We start from the raw sequence: 18,130 nt of genomic DNA on the forward strand, positions 1-18,130 counted from the left end.
ACTAAACTAAATGAATTAAACTAAACTAAATAAAACTAATTAAACTAAACTGAACTAAGCAAGGCTAAGCTTAGCTAAACTAAACTAAACTAATTAAACTAAACTAAGCTTGGCTAAGCTAAACTAAACTAAACTAAATTAATCAAACTAAATTAAAGTAATTAAACTAAACGTATTAAACTTAACTAAACTAAGCTAGGCTAAGCGAAGCTAAACTACACTAAACTAATTAAACGTAACTAAACTAAGCTAGGCTAGGCTAAGCTAAGCTAAACTAAAATAAGTAAACTAAATTAAACTAATTAAATTAAAATAAAATAATTAAACTAAACTAAAATAATTAAACTAAATTAAGCTAAATAACTAAAATAAAATAAACTACACTAAACTAATTAAACTAAACTAAACTGAAAATAATTAAGCTAAACTAAACCTTTAATGGGGCGGCACGGTGGTGTCTTGCCTCACAGCAAGAGGGTTGCCGGTTCGATCCTGGGCGTGGGAGCCCTTCTGTGTGGAGTTTGCATGTTCTCCCCGTGTCAGTGTGGGTTCTCTCCGGGCACTCTGGCTTCCTCCCACAGTCCAAAGACATGCAGGTTAATTGGTAACTCTAAATTGTCCATAGGTGTGAATGTGAGCGTGAATGGTTGTGTGTCTCTATGTGTCAGCCCTGTGATAGTCTGGTGACCTGTCCAGGGTGTACCCTGCCTCTCGCCCGATGTCAGCTGGGATAGGCTCCAGCCCCCCCGCGACCCTCAAGAGGATGAAGCGGTTAGAAGATGGATGAATGAATGAATGAATAAACCTTTAATGGCCACGTCTGTGTGCACATACAAAAGATTTCATTTGTGTTGCTCTCAGTGTACATACCATAGGGAAAAAACACCACTACTCATGGGAAAGTGCAGGAATGTCAGTTTGGATTTTTTAGATAATATCCATCAGTCAAACATCTGCCTACAAAAAACAGGTTGGGGTATTGCACCGAGCAGGATTACTCTTATAGCCAGGCAACCTGTCAAATTGAATGCAATAAATTCTTGGAACATTTGTTTATAAATACCAATAACCACTACTTGTGGTCAAAGTGGATTCAGTTACAGTAGAAAAGCAATGGTAAAATAAGAATAAAAAATCAGTCCTTTCCTTTTATGGTCCCAAATTGTTTGTAGTAGTTATCTACACACACAAAAAACAGGAGGAAAAACATGATGTAACTATTTAATTTACTATCCAAACATGAATTTAGTTGAACTACCTGCAAGTTACTGCAAATTTAATTAAACTACTGCCTGTGAAAGGAAACTGTTCTGGTGTTCAGAGCTCTGTAGCGCCCACCAGAGGGAAGAAGTTATAACAGGCTGTGTCCAGTGAGTGTGCTGCAGTGTTACTGACCTGCCCGTTTCCTCAGTCCGAATGGAGGACAGGCTGTCAGCAATAATATTATTTTTGTAGTCCTTACTGTTTGTTGTAGTCCGTTCCTGTGTGGCGTCTGATACAAACTACAGTGATGGACGAGCAGTCTTTTCCTGTATACGTACAGATATAAACTCACATTAACCCCAAAGCTGAAACTTTAATATTATGACATTACTTTTTAAAGTGCAACAGATAGCTAACCGCTATTTAGCTACTCAGCTAACTATTAACTTAGCGTACGTTTCCATAACAACCTGTTGGGGTACAGGTGCACTTCAGGGACAAACTTAACCAATTCGCGGAAGTGGTTGAACAGTGAAACGTCAACAGCTTCACCAGCACTCCGAAGTTAGTAGTTTCAAACTGTCAGGAAAGTCGACATCTAACACAGTAATCGATCATTAGAGCATGTTAAAGAGCTTATTATAAGTTAATTGACAAACAGTTTAAAGTATGTTTCGGAACTGGGGAGCCTGGCTCGGGATAGAAAACGAAAATGGCCCCGTTAAAGAAGAAGACAGCTCTGTTGTTGATGTTAATGAAGACGAGAATCAGGACATAAACAAACCGACTGTTGTGACTGCAGAAAGTGAGCAGGTCAATGCTGGTAAAGAAGGTGATGAACAGTCTCAGCTTCTCCAGAAAGCTAAAGGCTTCAGTGGTAAGTTTGATAAACTTTATAAAGTAGTGGACTTCATGGTGCTGACATATTCCTGCTGTGCAACAACAATAATGTCTCCATGAATTACTTCCTCACACTATTCTTTAAAGTGTTTATAACACATGTATGACATTGTAGCTTAGATTAAGGTCTTCTTTGTCGCATTAACACAGAATAATGCACAATCAAATACTGTGTTTGACTTTTTCTCAACGACATTTGGTACATGTGTTTTATTTTAGTTTATCCAGTGCAAAGGAATCAGCTTCTTTTCTAACTTAAGTAATTTTCCATGCTGTTAGTTTGTAGTTTCTTACCTTCAAAAGAAAAAGGCTACAATTCCAGCAAGACCATTTTCAGGGAGACATCATTGTTTTTTAATGAACTCGATGTTTCATGATGTTAATTTGTTTGCCATACTCTTTAAGTTCCACCCTGTAAGGCTATATTATGGAGAAAATTGTTTCCATTGCAAAAAAATATGTAATAACATATTGCATATAGTTAAAAAAAAATCTGTTTATGTGTAGAAGATCAGCTAGATAATCTGGATCACTCACAGAGCTAAGGCCGACTGAGATCTATAGACCAATATCAACCAGTCCACTCATAAGGACGCAATTAAACACGTCATTGTTCTTATATAATGCAAAAAGAACCATGAACCATGGAGATGTTGCAGCGTAACAGGATAGGCCCTGTTTGTAGATGAAATATTAGACTTTGCTGAAGGTGTGTTGTTGTTCTGCTGTAGCAGTATCCGTATAACCCCAGTAATGTATGTTTTATTTGTTTTATTGCAGGTTACATTTATAATTTTGCCAGCAGTGCCTCAAAGAAACTGTCCGAGTCCGTCGTCGAAACAGCACAAACCCTGAAGAAAAGTGTGGAGGAGGGAAAGATCAATGGAATTATTGATAAGGTAGATAAACATCAGCTTCCATCTTAATTTTAAGTTTTTCACCTCCTACTTTGTTCTAAAGAATGATGTGTTTTTCCTCCTCAGACCATTCTGGGTGAATTCCAGAAAGAACAGGAAAAATTTGTTCAGGAGAAAAAATCTAAAACATCTAGTAAGTACTGAAACGTGTGTTAATTTACGCATTAAGTGTCTATGTGTGATATTTAAGTGTGTTATATGACAGTACAGTAACTACAGGCATTGTCTCTAGGTGCTGCTGTGCCACCATGGGTTGGTTATAATGAAGAGGACACCATACAGCAGCAGATTTTGGCTCTCTCAGCTGTGAGTATCACAGAAAAATAGTTCAATTGTGCATCAATATAATTCAGAGTAAAGTGTCACTTCAGTTTATTGCCTCGTTTGTCGACAGGACAAAAGGAATTTTTTGCGAGATCCTCCCGCTGGGGTGCAATTTCACTTTGACTTTGAGCAAATGTATCCAGTCGCCATGGTGATGTTGGAAGAAGACGAGCTCCTTCGGAAGATGCGCTTCCATCTGGTCCCCAAACAGTCAGTGTTGTGACACTCGAATAATACTTTTTAATGCGTTCTCATCATGTACATCCCTGCATAAGAGTGTGCTTTATTAAAAACAAAAATATTATATTCCAGCACAGAGCTGACAGCCTGTTCCTCTTTGTCATTCTTTTTAGGGTGAAAGAAGAAGTCTTCTGGAAGAATTACTTCTACCGTGTGTCCTTGATAAAACAGTCAGCTCAGCTCACAGCTCTCGCAGCACAACAGGCGGCTGAGAAGAGAGACGGGGAGAAAACTGGCACCGCTCCCGACACTGTTCATCAAAAGGGTATCGTCTACATTGTAGTGTAGCGCCTAATTTTAATCTGAAAGAGAAACCATGGCCATTTACAAAATTCCTACATTTAATTCCTATGGTCTTAGACAATCCAACAATATTAGTAAACATGAACAACACTCCCCCAAATCCAAAAAATAGAGAGCTAAAACTCATGTTTGTCATGTCATAGTGTGTAAAGTCTGGAGCTGCTCCACAGACAATGAATTGTAAAAGGTGTGACAGATGACACAGAGAGCAGCCAGGAAAATGTTCCGAGTATATGGGAACATTTTCTGTTTCAGACTGAGAACACTGATAGAATAAAAATGATTTGGGTATTAAAAAAAGAAAACAAACAATCTGTGGATCCACAAAATCAGGCCATTGTGCCGCCTCGCCGTTCTGTATAATAGGTATAATCGCGGGGGTGGGGGGCGCAGAGTTGTCTTGCCTCTAAGGCAGCAGCAGGGGTAGTAACAGCGCCTGAAACGGTGTCTGTCCATACAGGATAGCCTGCAAAGCACCTATGATGCTTTGAAGACGTGTTATGTGTGCGACCCATCGCCAGAGATTCAAAAGGTAGCTATTAGCAGTCAGCAGCTAACTCAAAGAAGAAGAGCAGCAGCAGCTGTACAGTAAATGTCAGCAAATTAGGAAAACAATGAGGCCCAGGAGCTTCTTAGGGCGAATTCCCACCAGGGATAGTCCGGGGGACTCGGTTCGATTGGTTGGGGAATGCAGAAAAATTTCACACCTTCATCTTCATTTGGTTTGGTTCACTTTTACAGTGCAATTTTTAAAGAGGACCAAACCGCCTGGACAACGTCACGCAGTTACAACAGCTGCTCGTTTGGGGGTGGTATTGTCCGACGACCACTGACCACTTGCAAGTGAACTGAGACCCCCATTTTTCAAGTGGACCAGGGTTCGCTTGTTTGGTCCGCACCAGAGTTCGAGTGAGCGTTCACACCACTCCAAACGAACTGAATTATTCGTGGAAGCGGACCATTGTTCGGTTAAAGTGGACCAAATAGCGCCAGTGTGAATGCGTCCTAAAAAGGTCTAGTGTCTATGGAGCAGCTCCAGACTTTATATTCTATGACATCATCTGGTGTCTGGCTTTAAGAGAGTGTTGCTCATATTCACCAGTATTAATTCAGCTTCCCTTGGCTATTGAAATAGCATACTGGAGTTACTAATTTAGGTGGCGTTCCCCTTTAACGGGGCTTTATGGAAAATTCAGAGCATATGGGTCGTCTGCACACGGTTTTCAGCATGTAGGTGGCCAAGCCTGAATCTAGCAGATAACAACGCTAACTCTATGACAGCACTAAAGAAGCTTGGATTAAAAAAACACGCAGAGTTAGAGTGACTTCATTCTCAGGAAACTGTCACTGCACTGTATCTTTCCATAGCAAACAGTGGTTTGTTGCTATATCAATGTTTTGAATGTTGTATACAGCTCCTGCAGCAGTCAGAAAAATATTATAGATTAGTGTGCAATGTTCTTGTTATTTTTAAAGCATGAATAGGACCTTTTTGTATAATATTCTTAAGAGGTAATGTCAGAACCTTTTCTTTTGCAGATGTAGTTAAACGGAAAACTCCTGCTGTCTGCAGCACCAAACCAAAGTCCAGGGAGGTAGGCTGCCTGTTTTCAAAGAATAAAATAAAACGCCCCCCAAAAAATAAGAGTGTGGACTAAAATGAATGTGGTGAGAGTGTGACCTCTTTTTGTTCCTGCTCTGAAAGGAAGACGAGGAGATCTCCACCAGCCCGCCTGTGTCTGAATTCGTGAGTGATGCTTTTGACTCGTGCAAGATAAATGAGGACGACCTACGCAAAGAGATGGAACAGCTGGTGCTGGACAAGAAGGGACAAAAAAGCACTCATCAGGGTACGTTTTTTGTTGTTGTTGTTGTTGTTGAGCTGGGTTGTCATTTCATTTGTCAGAGTTCAACATGTGACTCAACATTGTGTTTTTCAGAGGAGACTCCTGACTGGGAGAGAGAGCTGCAGGAGGAGCTTCAGGAGTACGACGTGTTGGCTGATAATGAGAACCATGATGACAACTGGGACAGGGAGATTGAAGAGATGCTAATGGAGGACAGTAAGAGCACTTAGACGAGCTCCACCAGCCTTAAGTGTGTGAAGGACACATTTTAAGGTCAGAAACAGCTCATGATTACAGATTTAATGCTCCCAGCGGGATGATTCATCGCTGTATCGGTCCTCTAAGAACTCTCAAGATGCAGAAACACCACTGAACGTCTAACAGTTCACTGTACTATTTCTGTGGCCTGAAAGTTTTATGAGTAAATATTTAGTATTGTAAAGAAGAGATACTGTCCCACATCTCAAGTTCATAATGTGATACTGAGGTACACCTCCACAGAGGGCTGAAACTTTGCCTCAGACTTGGCCTCGGGAACTAAAGCGAGACTATGAAACTTTTGCTGACAGTGGCCATTGTTGACTCAAGTGGTAATTACAGGATAATGGTAAATGTAGAGTAGAGAGGAGTCACAATATCAGCATACTGACTCAGCGGTGTCTCTTGCACAGTAATATCTGCCTGAAGTTTGCTTCCAGTAGCTAACATTAGCCACCATAAGCTAATGGTCAAACTAGATTTGAGTACCAAGCTGTAGCACCAAAACCAGTGAGTTTATTGAATATAAACAGGACCTGTTATGGTTCATACTTGTCTTTTGGGTTTCTACTAAAACGTGTTTACTAGAGGTGGGGGAAAAATCTATATAGCATAGTATTGCGATACTTTTGTGTGGCAATATCATATTGTCACATAGTGCCAAGAGTCAATTTTTTTATTATATAGATTATTTATATTACAAATACAACTTAAAATGTAGGTATCCTGCTAGAATAACATAATCAGCTGCTGATCATGCTTTGTCACTTCACTACATACATGTTGCTGCTGCAAAAAAATGACTGAAGTGAGATGAACCGACAGAAAACTTTATCCTATAAGAGAAGACAGATGTTGACAAAGTTTTCCTTTGGGGACATAATTCATGGTTGAAAAATTATGATAAATCACAATATATTACAATATAATTTACCCCAATACTATATTGAAACATATTCAAAATCATCGATCCTCTGGTGATTCCCACCCCTACAGTCTACATGTTTCAATGCACAAAAAACACTTTATTTTCCTCCTACTGTCTGTGCTTAAACATTTGCTTTGTTGTAGTGCCTGTCTCTTTAAGGCCCCCTCCCGAAAAAGCCCAGTCTGCTCTGATTGGTCAGTGTTAACAGGTCTTCCGCAGCCTTAACAAGTAGATATAGCTGCCACCATGAGTCCACCATGAGCTCCCTTCAGTCCCAAAGTGGAAGCCCTCAAGAAAATGCTAAATTAGCTTTTAGCTAGCAATGAAGTGCTAGGTTAAAAGAGAGGCTGTTAAGGTTAGGGTGAGAGTAATCTTGACATCTTGTTACTTATAGGGTGAATCACATCACGAATATATAGCAAATGTATAAAGTGGATTATTGCTCTGTTTGGCCTCATATTTTCACAATTCAAATAACCTCAGCGTGTCTGCATTGTCATAGCGGCCGGAGAGAAATTGTAACAGAGTTTACCTAAACTTTCTATTATGAAAAATCACAAATAAAAGCTTCTAAACACAACCGGAAATGTTCCAGCACGAATATAGTCTGCAATCGGGGAGAAATTAACAAAATGTGATGTAAACGCTTGCAGTCGGGTGCGTTGAGTATTCAGAACAGTCTGAACCTGAGGTCTTTGCTTACAGGGCTAATTTTACATACATTTACCTCATTGTTTGAAACTTATGCCATGTTTATTACGTACACCTGGCACTGTGACATTACATATATATATATATATATATATATATATATATATATATATCATAAAATACAGCAAAGCATAACACGTCCCCTTTAACTGTTAGTTTTGGTAGAAGAATAATGAGCTGTCAAAAGCTACATAGTCTCGCTTTAAAGATGCATTTTTGGATATTTAATCTATAAAAATATGATATTTCACTTCCAGAGGATTTCATGTTACCAGTATATTTTCTATCCTATGACTGAGCCAACTCTTTTTTTGTAAATGGAAATGATGCTATAATGTTTGCTAATAAGCAACTGCCTATTTGAAACAACTTTTCGAAGCCTGTTAAAAGTACATTATGGTGTAAAATGTAAAACACAGTGTGCGTCATACCTGTGTATTTTTTCTAAATAATAACTTGTATGACTGAACATATATATTTGTATGTGATCAGATGCATTGTCTCCACATGCTCTCATGTACTGTAGAGGCTGATATATTGCAGACTGAGGAGACGTCAGCTCACACAAGCTTTGTGTTTACACCAGAATTCATTCAGGAAAATAAACCAAAATCCACAGTGTGTTTAATGTCTATATTTACTGTGTATGCAGACCTCAGTGTAGTGTTACATTTTCATTAAAACTTCATTTATTACTGTCTGAAACGTGTTGACTTTTTCTTACGCTAGTACGTTGTTGTTTTTTTAATACAACGCTGCATCTGACATATATAAAACTGTAACGTAGCTCACTAGGTGCCTCACCCTGCAGCTGCAGCTGCCCCGCTATTTCCTTCCATGTTTCGTCCTCCTTGACGCCATCATGGTAAGAGCCGGAGGACACATCAGGCAGACAATGCCTCTGCTGCCATAACTCCACAAGGTTTTCTTCTTTGCTGGAATCCCACATATTTCTTTTAGCGCACTTTGCCTCCATGGCGAGCTGCTATCCGTCTGTCTGTTTGTTTGGGTTTAGCGCCAGTGCATCACTTCATGCTGCATTTCTATTGGTTGGTGAGAAGACATAGGTCACATTGACAGTCACACTGAGAAATTGTCATCCTATATTTATGACACTGTCAGAATTTTATCCCAAGCTGCCTTGATCGCAAGACTATGACAACAGCCATCGTTGAACCTCCCTCATTGTGCGACGTATAGGACCACTGTTTTAGAGCCAACACCAAAGATTTCACGCTGGTCATCTTTTGTCCGGGACAGCCCAGAGTCGCACATTGTTAGCCAGGCTTTAGATATCGTGTTCACAGGAATGAGACAGATGCAAGGTCACGGTGACCTTGACCTTTGACCACCAAAATTTAATGAGTTCATCTGTAGCAATGTAGGCTCTTAACTGTGGCTCGTTCAAAGAAGTCCATACTGCAGTCCAAAGATGCGTTTATGGTGGTTTATTTAACAAACAACTGGGATTACTAAAGCAAAATGAGATGAAATATTACGTGATCATGATTACGGTCATCAGAAAATAACGGAGCCAAAAACTCTCCCTCTAATGTGAAACCACACCCACACTTGTGTCAATTCCTACTGGAAATGAAAGTGATCAAAAGAACACGTGTAGCCTCAACAAATAATACGACTTGAATACACATTCTGGCTCTGACATCATCAATGAATCCAAGTGGATGTTTGTGCCATATGGTGTTCTTGAGATGTCCTGTTTACAAAATTGAGACAGATGCAAGGTTATGATGAGCCTGACCTTTGACCACTGTGGAGAATGAATGAAAGGAAACAAGCGGTCTGTGACGGCACAGCTGGAGTATTGTATCTTTATTGCTGAACTTGACAGGAAAACATGAGCTTCCTCCTCTTTTATCCACCTCCGACACCACAACAGCAAACTACACAATGTATCCTCTGCACGTAAACACAAGTCCAGTAATGAAATACACTCGTGCTGTAACTACTGTACTCACCAACACACAGGTTCAGTCAATCACACGTCTGAGAAATTAAATAAATTAGACATGAAAATGCTTTTTTAAAGTTATATAAAAGTGATAATAGGAAGATATTTCAGCGTGTCTGTTATACATACAGAAGTTGCAAAATGCACAACAAAAAAATAGTGAGTAGTTCAGAAAAAAACCCCATTTTAAACAGTTTTGGTTTAAGCGACAATACCACCTTTTTAAAAATGTACATGCTGAGCAACATGAACATTAAATACAGAAAGAATGCCGTTTTATATGATGTTTGTACAGTTCTGTGTCCAAGGCATTTTATGTGTCTGTGTTTTTTCTGTGTGGCTGGAAACTATTTTTAGTTTTGGCTCATAAAAAAAAAAAACGCTATGATTTATGACACTATTGCTATAATATGCATGGTCACTTAAGCTCTTTTTCTCAGAGTCACAGTAGTAAATAGGTAGTTTACATGCTGTACAGTATGCCACATTTGGCCAAAGCTTCTTTATTTTTTATATTAAATCTCTACCGATGTGGGGTAGACAGTGAAACGGCCGTGTTGTCATAAAGCCAAATACTTCCGACTTTAAATCGTCACACTGATCAGAGGTCTGTATGATTAACACACTCTTGTTATTAAATATAAACACTGTTTAATACGGAGGAGACAAAGAGGGAAACTGTGATTTATAGTTTGCTCCCAGTTCATCCATCTCTAAATAAATTCTCTCATCTGCTGTATTTTTACACAAAATCACACCTACTCCATAATGTATTTCTGTGATGCACATAATGTGTAAAGTTAAAGCTGCATTCATCAATATTACATCAGATGAACATGTTATGTGAAAGGGGTGGTTTGGAGTGAGGAACCTGCAGACCTGCACTCTTTGGCCCAATTCCTTTTCATATTTTTACCCCTACCCCTCGTTTTCAAGTGCCACAGTGTCCCTCAAAACAGTTACCAGAGGTGCAAAACATCATTTTGCCAAATAGGACATGCTCCTGGATCAACATCCCACATCGCATTCCTGGACCAACCTATCCCAGCCCTCTGACATCATCAGTGTGCTGCTCCTGTGTGCTAGTTTTACAAATTAAAGTTAGTGCAATTAAACTAAATCCTTAGTAACATTAAACAAAAAACATTTATGCAGCTGCGGAGTTAGCGAGTTAGGGAGTGATCACACCAAGATGAAACCCCAGAAAACACAACGCCAGTAAAACCATTGTTTTCCTATGATACGGCGCGTCTGACCGGCGTTCAAGCGTCTTTTTAGACGCGCATTTTTGTAGATACGTTTTTAGACGCGCGTAGACGCTGGAAAGTTAAAATATTTTCAACTTTTTGAGCATCAGACACCAGTAGCTAGCGCGCATTGAATAAGCGCTTCCAGCATTTCAAGCGTCTTTGAAGCGTCCGCATCTCTAGCTGTGTGATCGCCCCCTTAGCTTGCTAAGAATTTTAAGTGTTTTATCTGGTTTATATTGTCGCCTGCTATACCATTCATCTGCTGGTATTTCTTGTCTATTTGCACAATTGTTTTGTGATGTATGGTGGGAAGTGTCTTGTGACTTTGTTTGTAATGTAACTTAATGTTGGAGAAGCCAAAGACAATTTTCCACTAAGGTGGACAATAAAGTTAATCTAATCTAATCTAACTAGGTTGGCAAAGGACACATTTGCCGTCCTTTTTATGAGCCAATTCAAAACAATTTTCTTGCAAAATTGCAGACTGGTGTTGATCCAGGACCATGATCGACATGTTGACCCTGGATAATTTGTTTGTGGAACCAGAACCATCATCATCATCTTTATCCTGTGTCATTTGTTTAGGTTGATCCAGGACCATCACTGTCACGCTGACCCTGGATAATGTGTTCATGCTGATCTCAAACATCATTGCCATGTTGATTCTGAATAGAATCGCTGATGTTGTTTCAGGACCATCACTGCTATGTTGATGTCGACATAAACAAATGATCCAGGATCAGCATAATGATGATGATGGTCCTGGATAAATCTAACCAAATCTATCCCAGTCAACATGGAAAAAAGGAGGGAAAATATGTTAATTTATCCTAACACTCTGTTACTTAACAATATTCCAGCCTACTAGCAAGCTTAGTTGTTAGCATAGCCAACCTACTTGCAAGCGAACTCCCTAATATTCTGGTCTATCAGCAAGCTTACTTGTTAGCATAGCCTATCTAGTTAGCAAGCTAACTCGCTAACCCCGCAGCTGCTTAAATGTTTTTTGGTCAATGTTGCTGAGGATTTTGTTCAACTGTACTAACTTCAATTTTTAAAACTAGCTTAGCTCTGAAGAAGCACAAAGGAATTTTGGAAGAACCACAAGAGCAGCACACTGATGATGTCAGAGGGCTGTGATTGGTTGATGCAATGTTGGTCCTAAAACGCATTTGGGCTGTTGATCCAGGAGCATGTCCTACTTGGCAAACACACGGGGTAGTGGAACAACCCTCCAGACTCTGATACATCATTGTTATGCTTGTGTTTACGTAAACAGACACAGCAAGTGTTGGCGGCCTCACCACTGCAGTAGACATGCCGTCTTCTTTGGTGGTGATCTCAGTTTCGCTGTCAATTACACTATCAGTTGATCAAATAAGTCATTACCAGGCCATTAGCTGTGCTCTGCAGGCTAACGTTAGCAACCTGTGCTCCTACCCTGCCAGTCTGCACTGATATTAGCGGAGCAATAACAACTACAGTAACTTCGCTGCTGGACTTTTGCTAAATTTCAGGCGTCATATGGGATCAAAGGGGAAGAATGTGACATGGAAATATGTCAAAATGTGGGACTGTCATGCACAAATCAGCAATAACAATATAAGTTAGCTAGCTGGCAAGTTAGCTACCGAGACATTGGCATACTAGCAATTTCTTTAGTTCTTCTTGTTATAAAGAAAAGGAATATAATACACTGACACAACATTAAACTAATATGATTGTTATCACAATTTTAAGTCTTTTTTGACAACAAAAATACAGTTGTCGGTTTTCTTTTGATGCTCAAAGGCTACAGCCATCAAGTGTGCCTCTGAAAAACCTCAGTTTGGAGGGCCTAACACTTCACCCTATCTCTTTCATCCCAACAAGAATCAGTACGTCCTCCCCCTAGATGTGAACCTACCAAACGTAGGGGGTAAGAGCAAAGTGGTAGCCAGGGCAAAGGATGTATTGGGATGGGCTTTTGTTTTGGTTTAACACCCACACACTTTGACCCAGTCCACATGTACACAGGTATTTTTTTTCCTCCATTGTTCCTGTCCACATAAGCACTGTTTCAACAAAAACTCCATCCAAATAAAAAAGGCAAAAACAGAATTGAAGCGCTATCTAAAGCATGCTGAACCAACATGTTCAAAAAGTTTTTACCAGTAGGGTCTGTGTCCTCAGTGTCAGATTATGTAGCAGTGACCTCCGTAGCGCATTCTGACACCTCTATTCCTCAATAAAGTGGAAGGGTAACTGTACATTTATAAACGTTTAAAAAGCCCTGTTAGCAATGATAGAGTCAGCACTTTTTTGGTCAAAGCCACCATCGCATGAAATGGCTGTATAAAAACTTCAGCTTGACATTTTTTTTTCTCCAACTACACATAATTTCTGTACACCTACAAACTTGCATTTCTCCATTACAGTTGTTACAGGTTTAAGGGTTGATTTGAAAAGCTCAACATCTTTCTATTTATGCTCTCACAAAAAACTAATTAGACAACTAGGATTTGTACCCAGGTTCATTGTAAACTCTGACTTATCGATCAAACTGTTAAGAATGCCTGAATTCATTCTTAGTCTGCAACATGTTAGTCTGGAGGTTTAAACTCATGTCCTCTCACAGAGTTGGTGATTAAAACCAAACTTTCAGCTGTCAGAGAAAACTCTGCCAAGTTCAGACTGTACACTCACAGATAACTGAGCCTCCTACCTGCCTGTCAAACACCATCAACCCAGAAACCTTCTCAAGTCTGGAGATCAGCTGTGAAGTCAGGCAGCAGGTGGCTGCTTGCTCCGCTGCCGTTGAGCGGCTAACGAGCAGAGATAACTGCTAACAGCCACTGCTGCAACTAAGAGGCCGTTTACATGTACACGGTGATTTTGATAAACGGAGACATCTTCCTTTGTTTGTACCATTCGTTTACACGCAAATGGAGATTTCTCCTCTGAAAACGAGTCTTTCTAAAAACTCCGGCCAAAGTGGAGATTTTGGAAAACTCCGGTTGTACGTTTGCATGTAAACTGAGATAAACGGAGATAAACGGAGTTATAGGCAGCCGACGTCACAGTATGCGCCGGAACTTGCGCCTGTGTCAAAAGTGCGACCTATGTTGCTATGGTGACAATGGATACATGGAAGGCTTGAGCTTCTCGTTACACTGCCACCTACAGGTTTGGCATGCTCTTGTGTATATATACACGGGTAAGTGTAAACGAAGATCTTTTTGAAAACGGAGACGGTGAAATGTCCGTTTATGAAACTAGCCGGCAACGTGTAAATGGCCTCTAACAAACTCTACAAATTCATTCAGCAGCTCCACCGTCCACAGTCAGACACACACGGCTGATTATTCACTGCTGAATTACAGCTCAGAATTCGCACCAACAGCTGACACTGCTCTGGTGTGAGTGTGTTTGTTGGCTAGTGAAACATCCTGGTGCCGACTATTTACTGGAGTTACCAGCCTGTTGCTCAAGTGGCATTTCAGGTTACTTGCGAGCACAGCCGTTCTTGGCTTTCAGTGTCCAATAGTCCACCTCGAACATTTTTGTTACGTCCCGTCTCATCAGTGGAAAATGAAGCATAGATTTCGTCTTAGTTTTTATCATCAAGAATACTTTTAGCTCGTCATCGTCTCATTTTCGACATGGAGAAAAGGTCATTGATGAAAAAATGTTTGTCATACTTTTCATCAACCAAATTAACACTGGTGTGCACTTTAAAGAAAAAAATATATATAAAGCTACATTTAAAAAAATACCCGTGTACGTGTGGACTAAACCAGCAACACGATCCTAATGGGATGTTAATGTTGCATCATGTCTGATGGATGTGTCAGTAATTGTTTGATACGTTATCCACAACTTTATAAGGTGATACATTTCCGGGACCGTGTGTCTCTCAGCCTGTTTGGACCAAGACCTCTTAGTGCACCTTTAAGTGAAAAGATCCTGCATCTTAAATTTAGCCTTAAGAACACTGATTAGACACTTTACAACAGCAATTGTTGTTGCATCTTTGTTTACGTAAAATTATTCAACACACAAAAAAACCCTAAAAGATAAGCACAGTAGTAAACATAAAGAAAAAGAACAGTTGATTTAGTTCCTGCACACAATACATTCATAAAATAAACTCAGTGTATTTACCTGCTACATTGTATTGGCATGCAAATGCAATTAAATAAAGGATTCTTTCATTTAAAAATAAGTGGTTTACAACATTAAAGGGTAAGTTTGGATATTTTTTTAACCTGGACCCTATGTCCCCATGTTTTTGTGTCTAATTGAATAATAGGAACAATGATTTTTGAAATGTTTTCAAATTAAGAGCGCTGCAGCCGGCTGCAGCAAAACAGGCTGCAATGTAACCACTCGAGGCATGTCTGTGCGTCCTCTAAAAGTGCCTGTTTTTGCCACTGACAGGCCCAAATTATTATTCTGTCTGACAACTTACAGAGAGCATTCCTACAGAGACAGACGTTTTCGTTAAAGAGTAAGATCCTTTTTGTTTAAACAGAAACAGCCACAAAATTGCATCGCCAATGCCACCAGACTCCATCTAGAGATATTTTGTAAAACGAAGGTCGTGTGGATTAAGACTTTTTGACAGAGGGAGAAAGTATCAGTGTTTAGAAATATCTGTCAGATAATATAATATAATAAGATAATATAATTAGATAATATCAGTCAAATAAAGGAGGAAAAACAGTGAGTGCTGGACGGCGCAGTGAGTGACAACAACCCCACCCACATTAAAGTGACAGTTCAGGTTTTTGGACATGACGTTGTGTGAAACGCTGACCATCTGTAGCTCTGATGTGACGGTGTCACTACTCTCAACGAGCCTCCTGCTCTGAGAAATGGCCCGTAGCTTACCAGAGAAAAAGTAGTTCTGAAGATGTACGGGGGACACGTAACCAAAAGGTTTTAAGCTACAAAAAAGTATGCATGTGTTTTGTTAGACTATTTCAATAATTTTAAAACATCCCCGCATTATGTCAGACCTTGCTATCAATTGGGACTATTTTCTGGCCAGTATCACTCCGCCGTGCAGGCCCGCAAGACAGCACGCCAACAGAAATCAATCAGACAGTTCATCACCACGCCGTGCAGGTGTGCAGGATAGCAACAGCTAACGAAAACTTCATCGGCTGTTTCCAACAGAGATCCAGTAGGCTATTATTAGTGAGGAAAAGATGTACTAGCCCTATATATACCTGCTACTACAGCGCGAACACCGGCTCAGGCTCACGACACACCCTCGTCAGCATCACATTAAGAGTACAGTTTGCGGTGTAAACACTGGGTGTGTGTGCAGCCTATTTTGCAGCTCCCAGCTGCAGCGCTCTCACTCTATACTGAACCTATTTTAAAAATTGTTGTTCCCATTAGACACTTAAACACAAAAACATGGGAAAAGGATCGAGGTTGAAGATTATCAAACTTACCCTTTAAGTGGGACTCTGTATTAATGGCCTGTAAACTCAGAATACTCTCCGTATTTATACGACATACAACATTTTCTGTCTTTAAACCAGTTCGTCATTTCACGTCAGACTGCAGCGGTGCGTTACAGTCTAATTACAGTGGGTATATCTCAAATGCCAAATATGCTGTGCTTGAAACACGGTCAAGTTCATGATAATCACAACGCAGATAAAACTTAACTCTTTGGTTCTGTTAATGTAATACTTTTGACTTCCCTTTACAATATATATCCTATTCTATAAATCTGACATACATTTAAAACTCAGCAGTGGATCTGAAATACTTAAATATACTGCACAGAATACAGCGATCACATCAGCTTTGGTCAAATCAAATTCAAGCAGTTCACTCAGTACAACATCTTGGTTTGGACTGAAAACCTTAACTGTGCTGCATTTTCCCTTTGAAACAGTTAATGTCGTCACACAGGAAAAATAAATAACTCAGTAGGAAATGCCCAAACAGTGCTACATTGTCTCAGAAAAAAAGTAGAAAACAAAGGCAGAGTGTGTGTGTGTGTGTGTGTGTGTGTGTGTGTGTACTGAAAGGTGAATTGGAGTTGTTATCGGCTACATACAGCAGCTGGCAGATGAAGCATGTGTGTGGCAAGTGGATGACGATGAGGACCATGTTTATGTCAGTCCAATTTCCTCCAGCACGCTGCGCGGGGTCTCTGCTTCCTGTGGAGGGACAGAGAGGAACCACAGCTCCAGTGAAGTGCTCAGTGAGCGACACCCCGCACACCGATTACAGCAGACTTCAACAACAATGACAGCGTTACTCAAATGTGCACACATGCACACACACACACAAACACCCACACAGTGAGGACATGTTCTATCTGGTAAAATGTCAACACTGTCTCAACAGCAGTAGCTGTGGGGAATATTTCACTGACATGGTAACCAGTCTGATGTTGGCTCTGTGCAAACAGTCTAAAATTTTACACATATTCTGAATTATTATTTGGGATTTTAATGCTGTAATTAGTTATTAAAGATGCATGAATCATTCTTTATATTAACACTGAATCTAAATTGAAACAAACAAATATGTAAGGTGACACGGTTGGCTCATATGAAGGAACCCACGACGCTGTTCACCCACCAAATTCTACATTTATATTTTGCGATTTGATGCTACGGTTAACTGTTTAAAGGGTAATGTCAGTATATTTCAACCTAGACCCTATTTTCCCATGATTTTGTGTCTAAGCGTCTACGAGAAACAACAGTTTTTGAAATTGATCCAGTATTGAGTGAGAGCACTGCAGCCGACAGTGATGACACAGGCTGCAATGCAACCAATAGGGGCAATTGTGCACCTACAATTTAAGGCTACCAAAAATGCTTGTTTTTACTACTGACATGTCCAGATTATTATTATACGTGTCTGACAAAACTGACCCTTTGCCAAGTCCCGCCCCGGACGCAGACTGGCCAATAATAGCGTAGCATCAGGCCGGCTCAGACCAGGGTCCGACAACAACACAGCTGTGCTCCATTGACTCTAATGCAGTCGTTTCAGATTTTCTTCATTTTCAGGCTGGTTTTGTGGATTTGGAGCTAAATGTTGTGCCTGGGGCACGTCGTGTATTAATGATACTCGTTACCTGGAGAGGTTGGAAAAAGATATACGTTTCTTCCCTGTTCCAAAACCAAAATCAGACCCTGAAAAGTGTAGGGTTAGCTAGCTAGCTACTGAAGATATAGCCTACTGAATGTATACACATGCTGCTTTTGCTGTTTAATGATTATAACAGTGAAACAAAGACCGACCCTGCTGTACAGGAA

General features: G+C 40.0%; 2 protein-coding genes across 4 annotated transcripts in view; one reads left to right on the plus strand and one right to left on the minus strand.

The window, feature by feature from the left end:
- Positions 1 to 1,691: 1,691 nt before the first annotated feature.
- LOC125896190 (synapse-associated protein 1-like) lies at positions 1,692 to 8,336 on the plus strand. The gene is made up of 9 exons (XM_049588573.1): positions 1,692 to 2,080; positions 2,884 to 3,002; positions 3,087 to 3,153; positions 3,253 to 3,326; positions 3,415 to 3,554; positions 3,698 to 3,849; positions 5,427 to 5,482; positions 5,593 to 5,737; positions 5,828 to 8,336. Exons 1-9 carry the CDS (start codon positions 1,873 to 1,875, stop codon positions 5,962 to 5,964), a joined length of 1,098 nt encoding a protein of 365 aa, XP_049444530.1. The 5' UTR covers positions 1,692 to 1,872; the 3' UTR covers positions 5,965 to 8,336.
- Positions 8,325 to 18,130, minus strand: part of LOC125896193 (AP-1 complex subunit sigma-2) — a 39,635-nt gene continuing 29,829 nt past the window's right edge. For 2 of the 3 annotated variants that reach the window (XM_049588579.1, XM_049588578.1), the window contains one exon: positions 14,679 to 17,017. In XM_049588579.1, the coding sequence (XP_049444536.1) occupies positions 16,970 to 17,017 (48 nt within the window). In that variant the 3' untranslated portion in view covers positions 14,679 to 16,969. Of the gene's footprint in view, positions 8,675 to 14,678; positions 17,018 to 18,130 lie in introns of those variants that run through there. The other variant, XM_049588583.1, reaches the window with a different exon arrangement.

This window comes from Epinephelus fuscoguttatus, linkage group LG10 (genome assembly GCF_011397635.1).
Source record: "Epinephelus fuscoguttatus linkage group LG10, E.fuscoguttatus.final_Chr_v1".
NCBI lineage: Eukaryota > Metazoa > Chordata > Actinopteri > Perciformes > Serranidae > Epinephelus > Epinephelus fuscoguttatus.

Bases quoted from the DNA above. Each gene is read 5' to 3' on its own strand.
- LOC125896190 (XM_049588573.1), top strand. From the start codon at position 1,873: ATGTTTCGGAACTGGGGAGCCTGGCTCGGGATAGAAAACGAAAATGGC. The intron at 2,081-2,883 runs GTAAGTTTGATA...GTTTTATTGCAG, and splicing joins GAAAGCTAAAGGCTTCAGTG to GTTACATTTATAATTTTGCC. The intron at 3,850-5,426 runs GTATCGTCTACA...TTTCTTTTGCAG, and splicing joins CGACACTGTTCATCAAAAGG to ATGTAGTTAAACGGAAAACT.